The sequence below is a fragment of the Dermacentor silvarum genome, chromosome 6 (genome assembly GCF_013339745.2).
Source record: "Dermacentor silvarum isolate Dsil-2018 chromosome 6, BIME_Dsil_1.4, whole genome shotgun sequence".
Classification (NCBI taxonomy): Eukaryota; Metazoa; Arthropoda; class Arachnida; order Ixodida; family Ixodidae; genus Dermacentor; species Dermacentor silvarum.
Window position 1 is genome coordinate 28,693,216 of NC_051159.1, and position 23,647 is coordinate 28,716,862.

Below are 23,647 nucleotides of genomic sequence, written 5' to 3' on the forward strand. Positions count from 1 at the left end.
CGCATGACACACTGCAAAGTTGGATAACATTTTTGTACAAGCAGACAGGGACACCATGATGTTCTAACTTCCAAAATGAATTCTCTGGAAGTTCATGCATTTATACACCCATGTGCCACTCCTGGTCAAATTGTCATACTGCTCCTTCCAAAAACACCCTCTCATTATTAAGCAGGTCAACAGACACAATGCTAACACACGTTTTCGTATTCTATCTGATAGCCTGCATTTCTATATTTTACGTACGTCCTTATCTGTGTCTGGAAAGAACAGCGCAATCACTAAACAAAGGTGTGCATCTGTAATCTTGACAATGAACAGACAGATGACCGTCGCAGTAGTTTCTTACGTTTAAACTATGTTCTCTTACGTGGTGGTCATTAGACAGAGAAAACACAGCATATTCGAAACATATAAAACAGATCGTTCACTAACTGCAAAGGCAGCCTTCTCAATTTAGTGGCTTGGAAAGGGCAGTGAAATCAGCTAACTGGTGGTTGTTCATATTTTCTTCTTGCTTCATGTATGGAAAGATGGAGAAAGGATAACGTAAAACAGAAAATACTGAAATTTTGGTGGAAAGGGTTAATGTTACACATTAACCCTTTCAGAGTCAATGGCGTACATGTACGTTATCACTTGTACATTTAAAAAGCGCGCCTCTTTCGATCATTTCTTTCGCTTGGCATGTGCGGCCACTCGACGGAAACATGTGGAATTTTTTACTTGCGCCAATGCCTCTCCGGGTTTTCTTTCTTTTTTTATGGCAAAGGCGCGCCGGCTATCACTTGCGCATCCGGGCAGCAACGAGTGCGCTATTCTTTTGATTATTTCTTTCGCTTGGTACGTGCTGCCACTTGACGGGAATACATGAAATTTTTTACTTGCGCCAATGCCTCTCCTTTTTTTTTTTCTTTAATGGCAACGGTGCGTCAGCTATCGCTTGCGCATCCGGGCGCGCACGCGCACGGCCCCGGCAGCAAGTTACGGTTTTCTCCTGCGGCGGATCCCACTTGTTGCACGCACTCAACTGATGGCTATCTGGTTTCAAATCTCTCAAAGGGTGACCACTTGTTACTCGATCGTTTATCGCCCACCGCGGTGCGATTACACTTGTTCCCAGGCAGGCGCACATATACACAAACAATGCTGCTGTTTTCGTGTTTCCTTTTTTTTGGAGACCACAAAAGCTCTATCGCACTTTGTTGGCGATAAGATGAAGGCTTCTCACTTGTTTCGGTTTCCGGATGTGCACAAAACCATTTTTCAGTGCGCTTATCTTCTTATTCACGAATAAACATTGTGTATTTTACAACACAAACGATTTTTTCTTCACTTTACTGTGACGCTCAAAAAATTACGACCATATTTTTTCGAAATAGGTTCTTTCGAAGAACTTAAATCAGCAACAAAAAAAATCGACCCTGAGGGGGTCCCCCCGCATTTGGCAAAAAAATTCGACCCTCAAAGGGTTAAACCTATGGGCCAGTGGTGGTGTCATTCGTTTGTTCATGTCTGTTTCAGTACATAGCGCAAGAACGCAAAAGGCATATCAAGGCAAAAATATTGTTCTTCCCGCTCGATTCAGCAGCCAAAATAGCACACGGTTGTGCAGAAAGAGTCCGAAGTATCAACAGCCTGCTGTAAGGTGTATAAAAGTTCGGTCGTCCTAATATATTACGTCCATGGGGCCAGTGGCAGCGATGTGAAGCTGTGCGAATAATTGAGCATGTCCAAATTATCGGTCGGCGACTGCACCTGTGTCCATGGAAAAAAAACAAGTGCAATAAATGCAGATGTTTCTTCAAACCAATGGTGCACTTCCTCCCAAGTAAGCAGAATGCAGCTGTTGTGCATGTGCATTTGTGCACGCATGCAATGAAAGGAATGGAATAAAGAGTTTTTCTTCCAAATAGCTGGGCTCTGTGGTACACTTGTGAAGCTGCACAGAGACGGGGAGGGGTGACAAAGGTTAACAAAACTGCAGTGGCAACGGCCGCCAGTTGGGACGCAGAGGTGTTATGAACACGGGTGCAACAATGCCTTCACTTGACAACGCAGACATGAACGCAAACGCAAAAGGGTTCCGAGAGTCCGGGCTAGTTGGTTTTGTTCAACATGGTGAAACATCACAGACGACAAGATGGGTGAGTTGTTGTCTTATCTGTTTCACCTGTCTTGTCGTCTATACTGTTTCCCTTTGTTAAATGCAGAATCTTTCAACTGTGTGTGAAAAAAGCACAAAGGAGATTTCTATGAGTCACTTCTATGAACTCGAAGGATCACCAACAATCAGAGGAGTAGCTGGGGCTAACATTACAGTATTTGGTCTGTTGTAACAACAAGGACCCGCACGCAGTTGTTCCAGCTAGTGCACTACAGTGGCACCAGTGCCAGGGTCACCACTCACCCCATCCAAGTACACCAAGGCCATTGATCATAGTCGTGTGCGAATCGGCTCCCACAAGGCTGTCTGGGTAGAGCCAGCCATCACTGTGGAACACAACGCGTCCCAGGAACTCGAGGTTCACCTGATGCACAATTCCCGAACCGGGTGGCACAATGCGCATGTTCTGCAGTGCCTGGGAGCCCCACTGGGTAGAGAGAGAAATTGCAAATGCAGCCACTAGCTACAACCGGTTGTGTTGGCAGGACAAACAAGGAGTGAGCTGTCAGTAAACAATCCTTTGCAACTGCTTTAGCATGCTGAAGACATGCTGCAGAAATAGGAGCACCAGCTATAGGGGACTGTTCAAGCTAAGCATCGTGATTGTGCGCATCTAAAATTTCTCACAGGGCGCTGCACCACCTTCGAGGCGAGTGGTGTTTGATAGTTCTCAAAACTTGCTAAGTTCAGTCTTTCACTCTTTCAAAGATACAAAGTAGTACTGTACCGACAAAAAATAACTGGGCCCAAGCAGACTCTTTTAAAATCCGTGAAATCATCGCAAGCTGCTACAGAACTTCAATGCAGCATCACTGCCTGTTTTGTTCTTGCATCTCTTCTAGCTTGCCAAGCAAGAACAGTAAGAGGGACTTTTTTGGTATAGTAGAAGACTATCAATGCTTTCCCAGCGCATTAGACAGAGACAACACAACATATTCAAAACATAACTCCACCAAAATGGTGCCGTCAAAGGGAGTAAATGTTTTGGCTCCTGGAAGCCATGGAAGCCTTGTTCACTTTTCGGGAACAAGGCTTCTGTGTGGAAGCCAGAACTTCAACTTTTGTGAACAAGGCTTCTCCTTTGTGGAAGCTGTGGAAGCCAAAACTTCAAACCCCTTTGAAAGCACCATTTTGATTAGCACTGTTTGTTGTTTCTAATATAAATCTACCTTCCAACCTGATGATATGCCGCTAAATAATAGACACACACAGTGCTGCATGTGTCTATTCTATTGTTTGTGTGTAATGCGCAAGAAAAATTACGCAGCACCAACTAGCCCATTGCTCAACCTTGTAGAAGAATGACACAGCTTAACTCATTTTTTCCTTTGCTGCCCCTTTGAAGTGAACCGAGCCCAATGCAAACAAACCAGCAAAGCAGCTGCAAGATGAGCATACCTTGAGAAAGAGGAAGCGCTCCTTGTTGCGTTCAAACTCCAGGTCCTGGTTCTTCTGGAGAGCATCCGCCCTGCAAAGGCAAAGGACACTAGCACCTTGCTCGCGTCTTTCATCACAGCTCACAACACTTTAATGCTAGTCAATTGCAATGAGGGGGGGGGAGGGGGTTCTACTGGATGAGTTGCATAAGGGCACACAGTGTACAGCATAGAAAGAAAAAAGACTTTATTCCTGCAGAGTAAGTGTGTTCCAAATATCGCCAGCATTGGAGACAGTCTACATTGACAGCTAAGAAGAAAGCTGCGAGTCAAAGTAATGAAAGTGTCTGGGACCAGATATCTGGAAGGAGTCGCTGCGACATGATGCCACCTTGCGGCAACAAGGTATAACAGAAAAATGCGTTACGTTTATCACAAGTTTCATTTCAGAGAAGCATGTAAAAACTACCAACAATCACTTTATTTGAATAACACCCGAGTGTTTTGACATTACTGTTGTGAAAAAAATAAATAAAAAATGACTTTACTGTGCCATGCTTCTAATTGTGTAGCTTCTTTTGTGAACGATTGTCTTCATAATTCTGCACAGTTATTGCGTTCAAAAGAGCACTGTAGACTTTCAGCGCTGTTTTGCGTTACTGTTTTCGACTTTCTGGTCCAAGACTAACGTTCACTGGAACAATCTTCCCCACGAACTTAATCAACATTTTTAACAGCTTCCTCAGAGCAGATAACAAGGGCATTGTCTGAGGTCTCTTATGACTGGCAATGTGTACAAAGAGTGGCAGGCGGACTGCAAGATGCTTTATTCCTCCTCAGTGATCATTACTTGCTTGGTGAAGTCCTAATGATGGAAAGACAGCTGCAACTTCGACATCTTTGATTTACGTTAAAATTCCCACAGCTGCCTATGGGATTGGATTTTGACACGATAGCGTTAAGGGCCCCGTGTCGCAGAAAATCCGGCGTCGGCATGCGATGTCAGCGTCGGTGGCGGAGAAAATCATCCCCAACCACCCCGACCGTGCAGGCCCTCCACGAGGTGCAAGGTTTTGGTGAACAAAAATTTAATTTCTCACAGTGCAATCCGTCAGAAAAATGGTAAAGTACGACTTTACCATTCGGTGTTGCATTCGCCGTCGGACTGTTTACCATTCGGTGTCGGATTGTAATTTGAATGTTCTAATTCTGCTACAAGGAAACTCAAACACCCCAACCCCTTTTCCAGCATTTCTACCAGACCTACAGCCACGCGCTCGGGTACTTGCGAAAATGACATCCAGATGGCGCTCGCATCCTCGGCAGGTGAAATTGGGACTTCTCCAGCTAATGGGCATTGGACACGCACGCGTCGGTGCAATAGCAAGCAATTAATAAAATAATAGAAAAAAGGTGCTAGGGCCTTCACATTTTAATATAAGACCACTAGTTATGCCCCTGGAAAAACGTCTTCCCAGCAATGCATTTCTGTTTAAAAGTGAAGCAGACTTTAAGGGGATCGGTGTAAGCTTGGTCTTTGCAAGCTGGCTTTCCCACATTTTTCTTCACCCTTTATGCATAGCCACTTGACATAATTATTTATCGAACATTTCCTGTTCCTTATGCCTATAAAGTAGGTGGCAGTTTTGGTTAAAGTTTCATTTAACCAGAGTTCCCTCAAATATGGGTTCCATTTAACCGAATTTTGTTAACATTGTGTCTATGGGCAGCCGACCACAGGTGATATTGTTCCCTTTACCCAGAATTTCTGTTTAAGCTAGTCTTGTTTATCTGGAGTGCTTTATATTGTAGCCAGAGCTACATTGACCGCATCCTCGCCGTTTCGCTGTGGTCGGTGGCCGCACCGCGAGCTGAGGCGTTGCCTAGCAACCGCCGCAGCATTGTTGGCAAACAGCGTTGCTGGCCTTGCATTGTATATATAGAAGGGGCGGCTGGGTGGGATTCGTCGGCAGATATGGAAAGTGAGTTGGAGAGACTGAAAGAAGGCAGGCTTTGTCGTCGGAACGAATCCAAGCGGAGGCAGCGAGCCGAGGAGACGGAGGAAGAGCGAGCCGCACGCCTCGAGAAGTGTCGTAAGTACGAAGCGGCCAGGCGAGTACATTCAGATGATGATGGTTCATCGTCTAGTCCGGCATTTCGTGCCAGGGCCGCAGATCAACGACGGAATGAAACACCAAGCTAAACAATAACATTAACCGTACCTCTCGCTATGCACACCCAGGCATAACTGAGTTAAGCCAAAGCCAATTTTTTCTCTGTATCCCGTAGTGTTTAGATGCAACCAAGGACGAAAAAAAAAAAAAAAAAAGGATCAGGACAGGAAAGAGCGTCACGCTTGAACTTCGACTGGCACCAGTCCCTTGTCGAGGCAATAAGTCAGTTATCTTGTATGGCACGTAGCAGAGGCAATAGATGCAATTAGTAGAGATGGCTCCGGAGAAGAAGGAACGGCAAACGGAGAAGGAACGGAATAAGATAAACCAACTAGCCCAGCAACAAGTCCTGATACGTTACTTTTCTCTGTATTTTAGCTCTTTGCACAACAGAATGCAGCATAGCAGATAGAAAAGCGTGACTACGTTTTCCTGAGTGCAGACAACCTCCCTGTTGAGCTTCCAAACCTTCTGCTCAGCCGCAATCTCGTTTAGACAGCCTGCGTCCTCTTTGACTTCGATGCTGTCTTCACGAAGCTGTCTTCTTTGACGGCTTGCTGATGTCTGCTTAGCCGCCTACTTTGGTGTGTACGGCCGGTATTGAAACATGCCAGCGTTACACTTTAATAGTGAAACAGCGCTAGAAAAATACAAATGAGAGAAGAACACAAGGATGAGCACTGACTGCCAACAAAAGGCAGTCAGGTCCTTGTGTTCTTCTCTTGTCCGTGTTTTTCTAGCACTGTTTCACTATGAAGGTATCGTACCAACTAGCTTGCATTCAGACCCTATTCAGTGTTATATACATTGTTGGAACCACCTGACACCTGTGCAGCTAAACTGAAGCGAACTATACTAGCGGTTATGAGCGGGCAGCTGTAGGCTAGTATTTGAAAAATCAGTGCACCATGATGTCAAATTAGTGACATGCTTGACTTAATTTTAAATTGAAGAAAAACAGCGTAAACATGACAAAGTGGAATTTCACTTATGAAAACGCCAACCAATAAAGACAATTCTTGACATGAAACATCTTTCAGTTCACTCAGCATTGGAAGCAGCTTGGTGGAACAGGTTGCTACAAAAACTTTATACTATTGTTGCTTATGTATTTGCAACTGTACTACCCAAGGGCCTCGCTTTGGTACCGCTGTGTAGAGGAAAGAAGCCATTACTTGATCATGCAAGGTTCGCATGCACAGATGGCGCTGTTATAGCACCGCGCATGATGCATTCGGAGCTAAATTTAGGCTCTTACTTAGCATCCAGAGAGTCATAGCTTGGCGGTACATTCATCTAACCGAGTTGGAGTAGTCAGGTTTCAGAACACTCACAGAAACAGAACAGCTTCAAACGCCCTCGCCGAGCACGCCGATAATCACAATCACCGCGCAGATTGGGAAAACACCGCTATATTAGCAAATAAAATTAATCCAATGACACGACTTCTAATGGAATATTTATTGATTCAAACGACACACGAGAGTATCAATAGAACTGATAGAAATCTACCTGCTGCCTACACCCGTTCATTACGTTACATATTGACTTAAAAACAACACACCGCTCTTGCCAGCTTTAGTGTGATCAAGAAACTTGTAGAGGTTCCGAAGGGTCTCTGTGTTTTTTTTTTTTTTTTTACTTTGAATCGGTCAGTGACCGCTGCTTTATCACTCAGCCATAGTGGGTAAAATCTATCAGACTCAAAGCCGTGCTCATCAGGAGTTAAAGAGGCTTAAAGTGTGCAATACTGTTTAAAGTGTGTAATACTGAACAGACATCAGACAGCTACTCGGCTACGGCGGCCCCTGTTTGACGCGTAGGGTCCAGAAATGGCTTGAACAGACTAGGGGCGGCAAGACACAGGGATGCCAATATGCGCCTACCACCTTTGATTACTGCTGGTCCACTACGAATAGGGAGCGAGCACAATTTCAAGATTAGACTGTAGGACCCCCAGTAGCTGCATCTTAAGTTAAGCATGAAAGCTTTGTAATTCGTGAGTAAATGTCACTTGTGTATTTGGTTACGTCATTTGTGTACCCTAATGCCCATACAGCCTAAGCACAAGATGTTTCACGTGTCCCACTGGGCCTGTTCAATTATCAGTCCCTGAAAGTCCTGGAATGCTTGGGACTGCTGTCCCGCATTTGATTTTCTCAAACAGCGTCGGAAGCTCTGCCCACCAGTCCAAGAGCTACCAGAATCGCATTCGTTTTTCATGCACCGGAAGTCGCGGACTGTCCACGGATTCTTGAAGCTGTCGGCAGATTTTTGCTTGCACAAGCGCAAGCAGCTAGCAGACAACGGCTGTTTTAAAAAGATGGGCACAGCATTTGACGCCATGTTGTGAAAGAGGCAGTGTGCTTCTGCGTACTTTGTGCATTCCAGACAGCAAATACTGTGCATTGAGCTATCGCTTCAGTTACATTATTGCTTTGAGTGCCATCACGCACGCTTTTCACGAGTGGTCTAATTGCTGTAGCTTTAGTCTTCATGTTTTTTAAGAGAGAAGAACAGCGATCAGGCACACATGCTTGTTTTTCTTGATGTGTTTCATGAAATCTGTCATGCTTATTGCTATATGCATAGTAAACAGGTAGATTTCGCTATTCAGGTGAATGAAACTGCATGGTGTGCGAGGAAGCATATCGTATTGCATGTGGCTATTTCACGCCGGTAGCTGGGGTGGTATACCATAGAAGCTTCACCAATTGCTGTTGACATATGTGTTGATCTATTCAGTTGCAAAGTCCGAGTGTTTGCTTTTTTGAAATGCTGCATTAGTGGACGGGTGCACACGCACTTTGTGCTAGACACGCGTCGGGCCTTTAATTAGTAGACGGTCTCACAAGCTATGAGGATATCGGCAAGTGCTTTCTGCATAAACAGCACCAACTGCATGTGGCGGTATGCTGTGATATTGCTTATGTCCGAGTGGGAATTCTGCTTAAATTTCGCAGGCAATAAGCTAGCTTAAATGCAGTGGTTAAGGGGCACGAAGAGCGAGAGCGAGACATAAACTGCACTTTGCAAACACGTTCTATGTGCTCAGGCTGTGATTCCACTATGCAAGCTTTATGGTTGTGCCGGCGATGTAGCCTCTGAGACTAGACTGCACCCTTTCGGAGGCCACGCTAATGAATTCACTGCAGGTAGGGGCCTATGTAAGAGTAGCTAAGAGCAGACAACAGCAGTCAGGAGAGTGACTTCCAGTCATGGTGCTTTTTAACAAAACTTCAGACAGTCCCCGACAGCTGGATCACGTGTCACAGTCACGTGATCCAACGTGGAAACGGAATGGAACGAGGAAATATACATCCAGAAAGAAGGCGTTTAAATTGGGTCTTCCATAGATCCTTTTCTAAGTGACCTGTTGTTAGTGAAATTTGATAAGAGTGCCGAGTGAATGGCTAAATGGCTCATCTGTCATAAAAATGTTCAGATATGTAGATGATTATTTGATCGCGTTGCAATGTGATTCACACGTTTGATCCACAAGCCGCGCAGGTACTAGATATCTTTCGTGAGTGCCTCAGCCTGCTCATGTTGACACACGAAATGCCAAATAAGAATTCCATTCGTTTCCTAGATATGAGGATTCACTTCTCGGCAGGCCATACGTGCTGGTGTCACGAGCCTCATGCGCATAAGCCGATTCTTCCTTTCAAGTCGGCTCACAGCAAACTAGTAAAGAGAGCTATAGTACGGTCACGTTTTTCAAACGCTTTGGAAAGGTCATGCTATCATGCCTCGGAAGCCAGTTTCCTGACATGGGCAAATCGCCTAGAGCAAGCAGGGTACCCACGGCCGCTGCTTGTTTCAGTAGCTGAGGCAATGCACAGGAAGGAAAAGTAAGCGTAGAGGTAATGATGACAACAGAGGAGACCAAAGAACTGTTGGAAAGCGAGACAGAGTTGCCGTCATACCATACATGCACGGCGTGTCCCATCGCCTCAAGAAAATAGGACGTGTAAATGTTCAGGTTGTTTTCAGTGCTCCTGAGAAGTTGTCCCAGCTGGCAAGAAGGACCTGTCGAGTTAAAAGACGCGGAAAGCAATGTAACGTCAAACACAGAAAACCAAAGCTCGCAGACTGTGTTCAAAGTGTCGTCTACAGGATTCCCTTGTCATGCGGTGAGTGCTACGTGGAATAAACGGGCAGATGCCTTAACGAGCGCTCACGTGATGATGATTTGTAGGGTTTATTGGTGCAAGGGCCAGATGTGGCCAAAGAGCGCCAAGTCGATGATCCATGCTTCTCAATGACATACGAGTTAAATGCAGGGAGTATATGAAAAACGGCTGTATAGAGGCCTAAAAACATTCGCTGAAAAGTGTAAGATATACATGTGGTGCAATGTGGCTGTAAAAGGGCCTCAAATTTATTCGCCCTAAAGTGCGTAAAATACATGTAAATACATATTAAAAAATGACAGTGATTGATTGTGTCTGCGATGACAATAGATGTTTCATGAGATAGGGATGATCAGTAAAATATGTAGTGACTGTAGCACTAGTGCCTCAGCTAAGGCCTTGAAGGCAAGGGGAGGCACGTGCTCTAGAAAATGGTTTCATTGCAGCTACGACCTCCAGGTGGAGGCCGTGCTACAAGTAGCCTGGCCAAATTACATCTAAGGTGTCAGTTTCAGTTAAAAAGTTTAATACTGTTTGAAAAGTAAAAAGGGGGTTCATTGCTCAGAAAGAATGCTGGGTGTAACGGTATGTGTTGGATATAAGTGGAGGGGAAGTACTTTTTCCTTTCTGCCTCTATTTTAGCGCATTGAATAAGAACATGAATAACTGTAAGCCTGTTGCCACATTTGGTACATGTCGGAGGTTCGCTTCCCATCAAAAGGTAGGAGTGAGTAGCGTAAGTATGTCCTATTCTTAATCTACAAAGAAGCACTCCCTTATGTCTTGCTGTTCTTTCAGATATCCAGTTCCCTAATTTTGGTTTGATAACGTGTAGCTTATTCACTACTGCATTATCCCATTGGTCCTGCCAGTACTTCCTCAGTTTATGGCGTAAGAAGGGCTTAAGTTCTGTTGCTGGTATGGGTTTATTCATATCTGTTTCATTAAAAGAGACTGACGTTGCATTTTCGTCAGCAGCTACATTACCTTTCATGCCCCTATGGCCAGGTACCTACATAGGACGATGATTTGGTTGTCGATTAAGGCTAAGCATAGTTGTGTGTATAGTTCATTAAAAACAGAGTTCTTATGTTTTCGAAAACTCATTAAAGCTCTTAATACGCTTAATAAATCTGTGAAAATGATGGCTTTATTGAGATTTCTTTGTCTGATGTGCTTTACAGCTGAGAGTATCGCATACGCTTCAGCCGTGCAAATACTTGTGTTGGGATTTAGAGCACCGGAGGTGGAAAAAAATGGCCCAAGAGCTGCATACGCGATACCAGCAGAGGATTTGGAAGCATCTGTATAAAACTCGGCACAGCAGTACTTCGCTTGGAGTTCGAGGAAATGTGATCGTATGTGTGCCTCAGGTGCATGCTTCGTTATTTCGACAAAAGAAATATCGCACTCCATGGTACGCCATTCCCAAGGCGGTGGTAGGCAAGTGGGAGGCATTAGAATATTTTCTGGGAGATGGATGTCTGTTTCTTCTGCCATTGCTTCCAAGCGCAGGCTCAAAGGAGTTCTAATAAGTGAGCGGTTATGATAAAGTCTGGCAGTGGACAGGTCGCTAACGATGGAATGACATGGATGCTCGGTGTCTGATTTTACCTTAGTGTAGTATGAAAAACTTAAGAATGTTCTGCGTAGATGTAAGGACCATTCATTGGACTCGACGTACAGACTTTCAACAGGGCACGTTCTAAAGGCGCCTGTTGCCAGTCATATACCGAGGTTGTGGACTGGGTCGAGAATCTTTAGCGCACTCTCAGTTGCGGAATGGTAAACGATGGCTCCGTAGTCGAGGCGTGATTGTACGAGACTCTTATACAGGCTAAGCAGACACTTCCTGTCACTGCCCCAGGTTGTTCGAGAGAGCAGCTTGAGGAGGTTCATGGTCTTCAGGCACTTTTCTTTAGATATTTTAAGTGGGGAATGAAGTTAAGTTTTGTGTCCAGGATAACATCTAAGAATTTGTGCTCAAGGCTGACAGTTAGTCTTTCTCCATTAAGGTTCTGGTAGTACACCTTTCATGTTTGAGAACAGGACACATGTGCTTTTTTGAGGGTTCAATCTAACACCAGTCTCGTCCGCCCACTTTGAGAATCTATTCAAGCCAAGCTGTAGCTGCCTCTCGCAAATGCTAAGATTGCACGACCTGAACCCTACCTGCACATCGTCCACATAGACGGAGTAAAATAGTGTGCAAGGTAATATGGTATGTAGGGAGTTCATTTTAACAATACGTAGCGTACAGCTCAGTACTCCACCCTACGGTACACCTGTCTCCTGTATGAATGGTCGCGACTGCACGTTGCCAACTTTAACACGAAATGTCCTGTCAGAGAGATAACTTTCAATTATTCTCAGCAAGTTGCCGCGAATGCCCATTGCAGAAAGATCCCGAAGGATCCCGAAGCGTCACGTAGTATCATACGCCTTCTTCATGTCAAGAAACACTGATAATACAAGCTTTTTGTGGACAAAGGCATCCCTGATGTACATTTCCCATTTCCATGTGCACAAGCTGATCTGTCGTTGATCTGCCTTCTCTGAAACCACATTGATATGGGTCTAATTTCTTGTTTATTTCTAGACAGTGGACCAGGCGCCTATTTACCATCTTCTCAAAAACTTTGCATAAGCCGCTCGTCAATGCTATAGGCCTATAAATATTTACCAAAGAAGGGTCCTTACCCTGTTTCAAAATGGGAATTATGATGTCCTCTTTCCAAGCAGAGGGAATGTGGCCGGAAGACCATATAGAATTGTAGAGACAAAGAAGGTTTTTTTTTGTGTTTCAGACGGCAAGTGTCTTAGCATTTAATACAGGACGCGGTCAGAACCTGGGGCAGATCTGTTGCAGCTGTTTAGTGCTGCCTGAAGCTCTGCCATGCAAAAAGGTCTATTGTATGCCTCGCATTTGTGCTTTTCCGTTCTAATGGTTGTCCTTCTATTTGCCTTTTGTACCTTTGGAATGTTTCAGAGTAGTGCGACGAGCTGGATATCTGTTCGAAATGTACGCCAAGAAAGTTCGCCTGATCTTCCATGCTGTCGCCCACCAAAGGCAGCGAGTAAGGCTGTCGACCCTTTATTCTCTTCACTCTATTCCAGGCATTTGTTTCATCAGTGTAAGAGTTCATGCCCGATATATACTTTCTCCAGCTCTCTCTTCTAGCTTGTCGCCGCATTCTCGAACCCTGCGATTTGACCTGCTTAAAATTAACTAGATTTTCTGTTGTCGGAGAATCCCGAAGTAAACCCCATGCCTTGTTCTGCTTCTTATGCGCTATTCGACACTCATCGTTCCACCACGGAACAGGGCGTTTTGTGGACAATCCCCTTGTTACAGGGATACATTTGGAGGAGGTGTCAAGGAGAAAAACCGTAAAATATTTAACCGCAGCGTCTATGTTTAAAGCACACATGTCGTCCCAGGATAAAGAAGCAAGATTTTCTAACTTTTCCCAGTCAGCCGAGTCATTTTTCCAGCGAGAGAATTCTGGAGGTCATTCATTAGACATTGGTGTGCATAGAACTACTGGAAAATGGTCACTCCCGTAAGGGTTTTTAATAACTTTCCATTTAAAGTAAGGTAGAAGATTAGGAGATGCAATACTAAGATCTATTGAGGAGTATGTTTTGTTTGCCAGATTATAATACGTGGGCTCCTTCCGACTCAAAAGATATGCACCTGAAGAAAAAAGGAACCGTTCAATCAAGCGACCTCTTTCGTCGCAGCGCGAGTCGCCCCATAGGTTGCTGTGTGCATTTAAATCTCCAAGCACAAGATACGGTTCAGGTAGCTGATCTATTAATGTTTAGAATTCTTGTTTGTGAAGCTGAAAATGGGGTGGTATATATAGGGAGCAGATGGTTATTAGTTTATTTAGAAGTATAGATCGAACGGCCACTGCCTCAAGTGGTGTTCGTAGCTGTAAGTGTCGACAAGCTATAGATTTGTCAGCTATGATGGCTACCCTGCCGTATGATGCGAGGGCATCATCGCAATCCTTCCGAAAAATAACATAGTGACGAAGTAAGTGTTTATGTTTAGATTTCAAATGGGTCTCTTGGACACACAGCACTTTTGGAGTTAGTTCATGAAAGATTTCTTGGACATCATCGAGGTTGCAAAGCAGACCTCTGATATTCCACTGAATAATTAGTGTATCCATATTAAAAAAGCAGGCAGATCTCACGCCTTGGGCGAATCGATGTTATGTGAAGCAGAGTGCGAGGAACCGACCATGTTAAGGAAACGACCATGAGAGCACCAAGTCGTGAGCGGATGTTTCATGACCTATACATGACACGCATGTCATGACCTATCACTTATGTCCGAACTCATTTCAGTGGCTTTTCAGTAGCTCTTTTTGCCAAGTCATTGTCATTTTTGCTGAGTTACACTCATGACTATGACTTCTACCATCATCATTTAGTGTTTCCTTCGCTTAGTACCCTGTCCTAACTCACTTCAGTGGTTTTTGAGTGTTAATATTTTTTCACTGAGTCATGGCCTTTTTTGCTTAGTCATGCTCATGACCATGACTTCTATTATCATCCTTTAGTGTTTCCTTCACTTAGTACCCATGTCTGAATCGATTTCAGGGGTTTGTGAGTGTTGATCTTTTTTTTCGCTGAGTCATTGTCCTTTTTGCTGAGTCATGCTCATGACTATGACTTCTACTATCATCATTTAGTGTTTTGTTCACTTAGTACCATGTCCGAACCCATTGCATTTACATACCAAGTTAACGGAACGACCATGAGAGCACCAAGACAAAGGCTGCTGTTTTATGGCCTATATGACACACATGTTATGATATTCATGTCATGACCCATGCGCGCGCTACACGTGGCGCTGACGGCCGCCAAGTGCCATTGTGGTACTGCCCCCCGACGTACCACTTCGGCGAAAGATGCGCTCTCAGCAAATGTTGGTGAGATGCGTTGCCTTTGCTTCTCTGAAAGTTATGTTCTCCTTTACCTTTATCATAATTTCTTTCTTCTAAACTGCGCATGATCTAGAGTATGCAGGGTGGCCACCATTACAATTGCTGTAACGGGGCTCAGCCTCAAAGTCATCTGCAGAGTGTTCATTGATACGATGCCACATTTCGTACAGGTTAGCCTCCCTCGGCAGCTCTGGGAAGCATGACCAAACCTCTGGCATTTAAAACAACGTCGCGGGCTTGGGATGTACGGTCGTAGTCTGATTTTGATATATCCAGTTTCTAATGTCTCTGGCAACGTGCTAGAGCCAAAGGTAACTATCAGGTGCTTAGTTGGCAGTTCCTTGTTGTCACGTCTGATCTTTATTCTTTGTACACTTATTACGTTTTCATCCTTCCATCCTTCCAGGAGTTTTTCTTCGATCAAGTCCATCAAGTCAATGTCAGAAATTACGCCTTTGGCCATATTCATGGTTCAGTGTGCTGTTACACTGACGGGGATGTCTCCAAATTCTACAAGGTTCGTTAGCTTGTCCTGTTGTGCTTTGTCTTTCAGTTCGAGTAATAAGTCGCCACTGGCCAGCTTGGCGATTTTGTAGCCACCTCCAATGCCGGTGATTTTATAGCCGCCTCCTGTGAGATATTTCGCCTTTTTTCTTTGTGTCTGTTCCTTGTCATGCATATATATAAAGCATGTCTGTCAATAAAATAATCAGTTGAAAGTCAGCGCTTGTCTGTGTCTGCTATTCGTCCCCATGTTTGTTCTCGCACTGTGTGTTACCAGTATGAATAACCAACTAGCCCAGTCAGCCACCTTAATAAGTTATGCGAAGAATTCTGCAGGTAACCAACTACCCAGCTTTCTTTGGAGTTCCGCCTAGCAATGCCACATGGACAAACGTGTTTGTGTGAATTGAGTAGTTGTGTGTGTGTCGCAAGTCTGTGTGACGGCAATCACATTGAAGATGATTGTATGGCGGTGTCATGATGTGCGCTTAGTCGTCATCGACAGATGATCAAGGAGTTGCAAATTTACGGCGCCGCGTGAGCTGTGTGTGCAATGAAGACGACGACGACGAATTGCCATGTGGCTTTGGCGCGAGCGCGCTGAGCGGCGCAAGAAAAAAAAAGGAATCTAAAGAAGAAGAAGTCCGGAAGAGACACGTCAGCGGGGCGGTTCGAGAATGGCTGCTGGGGTGCGGAGGTGTACGCGCGTAGGGCCCGAAGGACCCGAGCGTACAAGGCCTTCACCCAATCACATCGATGTTTCCCCGATGGCCTGGTGTCTACCGGGCACGAGTTAAACAGGGACCGTTCGAGGAAGGCTTCTGGGGTGCGGAGGTACGGGCTTGACGGGCTCCTGGACCCGGGCTCACAGAGGCCTCCACCCAGACGCAAAGAGCTTTCCCGGCGACCTGTGGCGTCTCTCTTGGTTTGCGAAGACTGGGCGGCGTTGCGACGACCAGACAGCTGCACGGCTCGGCCGTCCTCGAGCTTCTGTGAGTGTCGCTCCTATAGCTTCGTCAGCCAGACCATTTCGAGCAGGAACTTAACACCGGTGAACTTTCTTTCACGACTTGAGTGAGCAGAACCCGGACTTTGTATAGCCTTCGCGTCCACCGCGTTCAGCTTGAGAGCGTTGTGCTGAACCTCGCGCTGTTTGTTGCGTGCACAGGGTTGCACTTTAGGTTGGTTATCATAGTATCAGCCAACTCACGTTGAGATTCAGTGAATTAATGTCTTGTCCCTGCTCTGTTTTGTTTGATGTTGTTTTTTTATATAAAGTGTGGTTTTTGTGCTTGTTAATTTGCAGCTGGCTTTGTTTCTTTCTGCCCCGAGGCAACACCTCGGCCGGTTAAATAAGACACGAACCCAATTCATTACAGGCGGCAAAGGCATGATTTCTACGCCAGCCATTCAACGTGAGCTTATGACATGGTGATTATTGTATTCTACATAGGTATAGTAAACGTAGTTAATTCAACCCTCGTTAATTTGGAAAATTGCACAATTCCCAGCAGACTTATGCATTATTTAATGCAATCAAACTCTCGCTAATTCAGACGTATATGGCCGAACATCGCTTAATTTGAACAACTCTCCAAACAGGGTGAGCGCGGAGCTCTGCAAATGTGCGATACAAAAGAGAAAAAATGACGCTAGTGTCCAAACAGAATGAAGCGGTAGAATCCACATCACCATAGTCATCAGCGGAAATAATCATGAATGACAGCAATGCCGGAATGCTCTGTGCCTATTTGTGCCCTTAAAGCCTTTATTCATGCATTTACTGCAACACCTAACACAGTGTTTGCCGTGTGCCTTCATAACTGCATAGTTGCCACCCACGGTTTTGTCTACAACGGTTGCGACAAATAGTAGTTTGGTTTTGAATCGGTGCAAATCTGTCAAGAATGGACGCATGAGCTGTTGGCGACCAGCCTACTGGTGAAAAAATAATTGGCATGTGCGCGCACATTAGTGAAAAAATGTACGCATATGCCACGACCGCGCTGCAAAGGAAATCGCGAGGCCTTTGCCACTGCTAGAGCCAATCAGTCACGAGGTGAACAGAATTCCAGTTTCCGGACTGTTCTTGCACAAAATATAAACAGGATTTGCTCAGTCATTAAATAAATGAGTGTTGACGTAGCAAGCATTTGTTCGTTGTTTTCTCGATACCTTCAACAATTTGACATTCAGTTCATTCGATTTCTTTCAGTCCCGTGAAATCCGAATTAATGAGGCTTTACTGTAGTGGACGAGTCTAAGCAAGAGAAACACAGATTGTGATGTCATCAGCGACTACATCTTATACAATCATACGTACCTATTGCTATGTCATGTGGTGTGTTAAACTGACGTTGGCATTTATACTCCAATGAAGAAATGTTAAGAGGAGACACGAGTCGGAAAATCAAACTTTTTATTTTTAAATCATTTTCTTGTTTTCACATGTTTTATCACCTTTGAACCCTCTATTCTCACGCAGTGAAATACAAAAACAAGATATGCTCTAAAAGTAAACTAAAAACACGTTGGAATGAGTCACGGTGACTCAAGAAATTGAGAAATCAACACTATTTTTGCTGATCTTTGAGCAGCTATCCCGCATGCCAGCAAGGTTGGCTGCCACTCATCGGTATTGTATATCCGCGGGAAAAAATGTAAAAGATACTTATTGCCCTTGAAAGCTCTCACTGGCCTTTTAAATCATGTGATGCGAATGCGGGACAGCCATTGGCTGTCACCATCTTGGCGAGGCTTCGTTGTGAACACGTCGCACATCGTCGCAGAGTGAGTTACATTCTTCGTTTCATTATCTAGAATTTTCTACAATAAACACTGAAGAAAAGCGTGACTTTTGCCTTCAAAACAAGTGAAGTTGCGAAATGATCAAGGGAAAACGCAAACAGAAGCGAAGGAGTGCTACCGAAGCGTCCAGCACGCCATGCCGACCTTCAAGCCAAGTGAGCACTGCTGAACCAAGTGGGTCTGATTTCATCAGCGATGCTATCACTTTTGCGAGCTTGTCAGAAAATAATCTGGCAACGTTCCAAGATAACAAGACAGGCAGCGACAGGAGCAGTGCAAGTGCAGTCATTGAAGCCAAAATGCGGATGCAACTTGTGAGTGGCACTATATGAGCGACGTGCAGAAATCAAAAGCTTTCCTTTTTGCAAGTGCCACACGGTGCATTTTCGGTCGCGAACAAGTCCGATCGGGATAAAATTTCTCGACCGCGATTGGCTCCTCTTCACAGCTTGTGCAAATGAGTCAATCGCAATCGAGAAATGCGATGTCGATTGGGCTCGACCGCAACTGAAAATGCACCGTGTGGCACCTGCACTGTCTTAAGCAAGTACAAGGGCCTTGATTTATGTAGTAGAGGCTATGTGTATGAACGGCAGGTGCCCTGCAGCAGTCATTTCTTGTGCATGCATTTCATATTGCGCTGCTGCTACCTGCCGCACTGACTGCGGCCCGGAACCATGCAGTGAAAGCCCATGAGAGTTATGCGAAAAGCAGTGCTCGCTGCAAGTGCAATTGCCATCGGACGTGATCAGATGTCGAGGTTTTGTGGGTATCCTCAGTCTACCGAAGCCAGTTCTAGAGAGATGATGTGCTTGTGAACACTTGGAACTATACCCTCATCAAGTGTCAGCTGATCTGAGCGACAATTGTGTTTTTCTCAGAATTATGTTTATGCCTGTTTTCCAAGTTTGCGCACACTATTCTTTCCCCTTTCAGTTGTTACAGAGCAACAAAATTTTGCACAGAAGTTTCTCAAGATGGATGGAGTGGGGAAATCTATTTAATTACGCGTTTAGTATTACTAAAACATCTTGAGTGTTATAAACCAAACAAATACAAATGAAAATGTGCATATATCTGAAATTCTTTGTTTGTGTTGAGAAAAAATGAATATAAAATATTTTCTACTAGAAATCCCCACAATTAGAGATTATATAGAACCATCTAGGGTGAATTAAAATCCTAATTTGTGATAATTGCCTAGAAAGGTTGTCTGCACAAACAGGGGCACAGGTCATCGTGCAAAAAATTCAGCCAAAACAGCTTACATATACAGATTACATATTTGAAAAGAGGAACGGAAGTTATAATAACAGTACAGTTTTGAGCATCCTAGCTCAAAAAATTAAGAAAAAGTTTGCTTGAGCAACGTCTCCCCTTAAAACATGATTAAGTTAGGCGATCATTAAGTCAGTACAACGTAGCACAGTTTTTCTACGTAGCATAAGCTGCTATGAGGAAAGTGTTGGACAAAGTGGGCCAGTCCTGGAGATAGTGCAGTCTAAGATGGTGCCTGCTGTCACAAGGAAAGCGGACGAGAAGTGGCATGAGGTGCATGTTCCGAGTGTTTCACAGACCTGGCTGGCTTTGGACTGAGAGAAATACGCCTGCAATTGTGGCCCAACGGTTAGAGCAGCCAGCTGCCGTGCTCGACAGCAGAGGTTCGATTCGACAATCGGTCGCATGTTATTTTTTTTATTAAAGCCATGTGATACAGGAACCCACATACCTACGGCGAAGTGCCAAGAACGAGGCAATGAATTTAGAACGAGGCAAAAGGATTAAAGAACAGTGTGCATTTAGGAAGGCATGTCCTTGCATATGGGTGTGAACCAGGGCCTGGGCAAGAAGAGCAATAATACTGGCGCATGCTGTTACTTGAAGCATTCTTTTAAAAAAAGCGGGCAAGATTGCACTTGGTCGTGCAAAGCTTAGGCACAGCGAAAGTGTCCATCCTCAAGCCTTACTGGCTGCTACTGCTAGGTATTAACTTGGTTGCTGCTAGGTCTTAACTTGGTTTAACTTAACTACGCATGTAGGGAAGGTATTCTCGAGCGATCATTTTCGGAGGTACCTTCCCTTTCACGACATTTCACGTGACTAGCGCTGGGCACGTCGGCGCCTACGAGCGACAGCATTCCTGGCATGCCACAAATGCAGGCATGCAGGCAGGAGCCGTGTCTCTGTCGGTCGAAGGGAGCGTGCACCTACGCCGGCGGTTACTAGGCAACGCGAGGCGACATCATCGCTAGTGCTTCGGCGCATGCGCGGCTAGGCAGCATGGGCGGCGCCGGCAGCAGCTCTGCGCGTCTCGTTCTCATTTTCTTTTTCTCTCTCCCAAGCATTGCACATGCCACGCACATGCTCTCCTTCCCTCTCCTTAAAGGGCCCCTAAACCACCCAGAGGCTGAAATTTAGTTGTGGTGTTGCCGTTGTGCACGAGTCTACAACGAACACGTAGCCGTGAGAATTTTTCAAAATGATGCCGTAATATCGGAGTTACACGCGTTTCATGATCAAAAAACGGCCCTTGCTCGTTTCGCTCTTTCCTTCGCTACTCTCCTCGTCGGCTGGTCTCTCCTCCTCGCTGAGTGCTGCTCCAAATGTCACATGACATACGTCATCGCCAACGCGCTTCTCAAAACACCTCCCACGTCCGATTAAGGCACGTCCACGCTAGCGGCAAATATACCGATGGCAAACCGGCCTCCCGTGCCCTTGAACGTCTGCCGCGCGAGAGGCGTCCAAAGTAGACGGTGGTTCGGCCGGCGCACTGCCCGCAGCACGATCAACGGGCCAATCGTCGACTGCGAAGCTGCGCGCCTCCGCCACCGGCGACAAAAACATCGGCTGCAGCTTCTGTTAGAAGCAAAATAATTTTCGCTAGATAAAGTGATGCATAAACTGTACATTTTATGAGGAATGATATCCACTAACAAACGTTAAACATGAACTCGAGAGCTCCGATACTTGTCGAGCTCAGCTGCCGTGCACGGCTACCGACGGGAGAAGACCGGCTCGGCTGTGCTCGCATCGCAGCCGACGGCACCGCTAATATAACCGTGTTTTCTCCTTCGTGTAGAATTATTGCGAAGAGTGATAACAGCAATAAGAAAATATTGCGAGCATCGGTAATTCATTCCGAAGCGCCGTCCGTTTTAGCTTTGAAGCGAGCCGGAAAAGGCCTAGCGACGATTACGGCGCCGTCGAGCGATCGGCGGCGGTGGCGGTAAGGCTACCGCACAAATGGGTCCCGGTATCATCCTCTGTACGTCAAGGAAATCTCGCCGTCTAACGGCGGCCCGCGAATGGCAAACGGCATGCGGCGAGTTACCGTGCCGGTAACGGGGGCGTGGACTCAGCGCTTCTCGGCTACCCGTTGTTGCTGCGGTGCAGGCCCGTGTTCACGCGAAGCTTGCCGCTATAGACCCTGTGTTGCGCGCTCGTCTAGAAAGGCTAACACTGTCGCACTCTGTTCGCACAGCTAATCAGACTGCTAAGCACGACTGTGTTGGAACGCGAGCGATTTGGCACTTGCGTTGCAGGCTGTAATTACCGATTCGCAAGGGCGCACAAGCGAGCAACACAACAAGGAAGAGCAGGGAGAGCGCGTGCCTGCTAGCAGACAAACCAAAAGTCGTAGGTCCTTGTTCGACCAATGGGCATCGTCACCGATGCTGACATCACCAGATTCACCCTGCTGACATCGTGACGACCGCTGGGGATACCGGAAAGGCCAGGAGAGGAGGACGGCATTGTTTTTTTTATTTTGTGGCGCGCCCGCGGCGCGTAGCGTTGCAGCGTTTGGCATCGTTGATCGTGACGGAATTCTGAACTCGATGCACGTTTACTTGAAATGTTCAAAAAATATCTGAGGTGGTTTAGGGGCCCTTTAACGTCACACGCCACTCCACGAGGTGTTAGCTAGGCAACGCAGTGACGTTGTAGCTCAGTGAGGTTTTGCGACAGCAGGCGCCACTTTTTACGGTTAGCTAGAACAGCTTTGCTGTTAAAAATGAAAAGAAAGGGACTACAGCTCCGACCGCTTCACCGCTTATAGTGCAGGACCGGCTATAACGCAGTCTTTTCTGACTACTCCTACATACCCCTCCCATGGAACTCCATGCATACCGCCTATAGTGGTGCTGCGCGAGATGAAATGCCGGTCACAACGTGGCTGTCGGAAAATCCTGCACACAAAGAGAGGTAACAAGTGTGCTTATCAACCAGGTGGGCTGGCCGAGGGCAGGGGAGACCGATGCGCGCGTTGGAGGAGGAGAAGCGAACGAACAAGGAATAGAGAAAAAAATAATAATCCAGCCGCTTCTCAGCAGCACGTGAGACATTCTCTGGCTGTTCAGTTTGTGTGTGGAAAGTAAATACAGTCTTATAATAAGACTCCTTGGAAAAATTGTTTTCAGAATTTTATTGCATGTTGTGCTTCATTAAAATTCTACTTAATTGAAACTTAGTGATGGTCCTAGCTGTGACTGCATTTTGCCTTCGCCCATTGCAATGCATGTCGTTGTAAAGTGAAGTTATTGCGTGTGCGACCTCGACTCCACTGTTTAAGAGGGGGGACATGGGCCTTAAAATTTAAAATAGCGAAAAAAATGTATTTTTGGAAACCATTTGTGTCAGTATCTGTAATGCCTATTCTACGTCGTGTCAAAACGATTTAGCTGAAAATGCACTCAAAATGTCAGAAAAACATTATTTTGTCAGCACGGACGGTGAGAAAGCAACCTATAATTGCGCAGAAACACCGCAGTTCACGAAGCAATCTCTCGTCTCACCCACAAATGAGCGCCGCCATTGTGGTATCGTTCGAAACCTCAAAGTTCTGTCTTTTTGTACCCACCATCTCACGTTTCTTTGTTGATCACACTGTGATCGCAAGCAGTGGTTATTCGATGCTTGTTGGAAGTTCTAAACTGGACTCGTGTAGGGAAAGAAAAGCGCAACCGTTATCCAATCATACTGCGAGAAAGAGGAAGAACTTGTCGCAAGGATCAGACAAGCCGGCATACGAGCAAGTAATTGGATTGCGTGGGACTGGACCGTTAAAGTAGTCAACGCATCGTGCAATCCCATATTGCGGCAGCAGTTTAGTTATAGCAAAGCAAAGCCCTGTGCCGTGTAGTCAGGCACTATGGGATGCTGCAGACATCGCGCCCTTGCCGTGTTACTCGGCAAATCGTACAGGATCGTAGCCACACTTGTTCCTGCGACTTTGCATGCAGCCACGAGTTCTTGCAATTTAGACCCTGTTTTGAGACTAGGCACATCTACAATGTCACCATTAGAGGAGACAGAGCATTTGGAGCACTTGGAAATGCGAACAACGCAAAAGTGTGTCCGCAGCTTACGTGTTGAACACGACATAAGTCTCGTGCGCGTACCGTCAACCGTGGCGAGTTTGCTCACATGTCACAATGGTAGCGAGTTTCAATGGTGGCGAGTTTGCGCCTATATCACTGTGGCAGTGTTATTGCCTACTGCTGCAGTCGAACCCACTTAT

General features: G+C 45.6%; 1 protein-coding gene across 4 annotated transcripts in view; it reads right to left on the reverse strand.

The window, feature by feature from the left end:
• Nucleotides 1-23,647, reverse strand: part of LOC119455352 (cytoplasmic aconitate hydratase-like) — a 607,544-nt gene that overhangs the window by 97,811 nt on the left and 486,086 nt on the right. For all 4 annotated transcript variants that reach the window (XM_049668715.1, XM_049668714.1, XM_037716735.2 and 1 more), the window contains 2 exons: nucleotides 3,566-3,635; nucleotides 2,411-2,594 (listed from right to left, as the gene is read on the reverse strand). In XM_049668715.1, coding sequence (XP_049524672.1) covers nucleotides 2,411-2,594; nucleotides 3,566-3,635 — 254 coding nt within the window. The remainder of the gene's footprint in view (nucleotides 1-2,410; nucleotides 2,595-3,565; nucleotides 3,636-23,647) is intronic.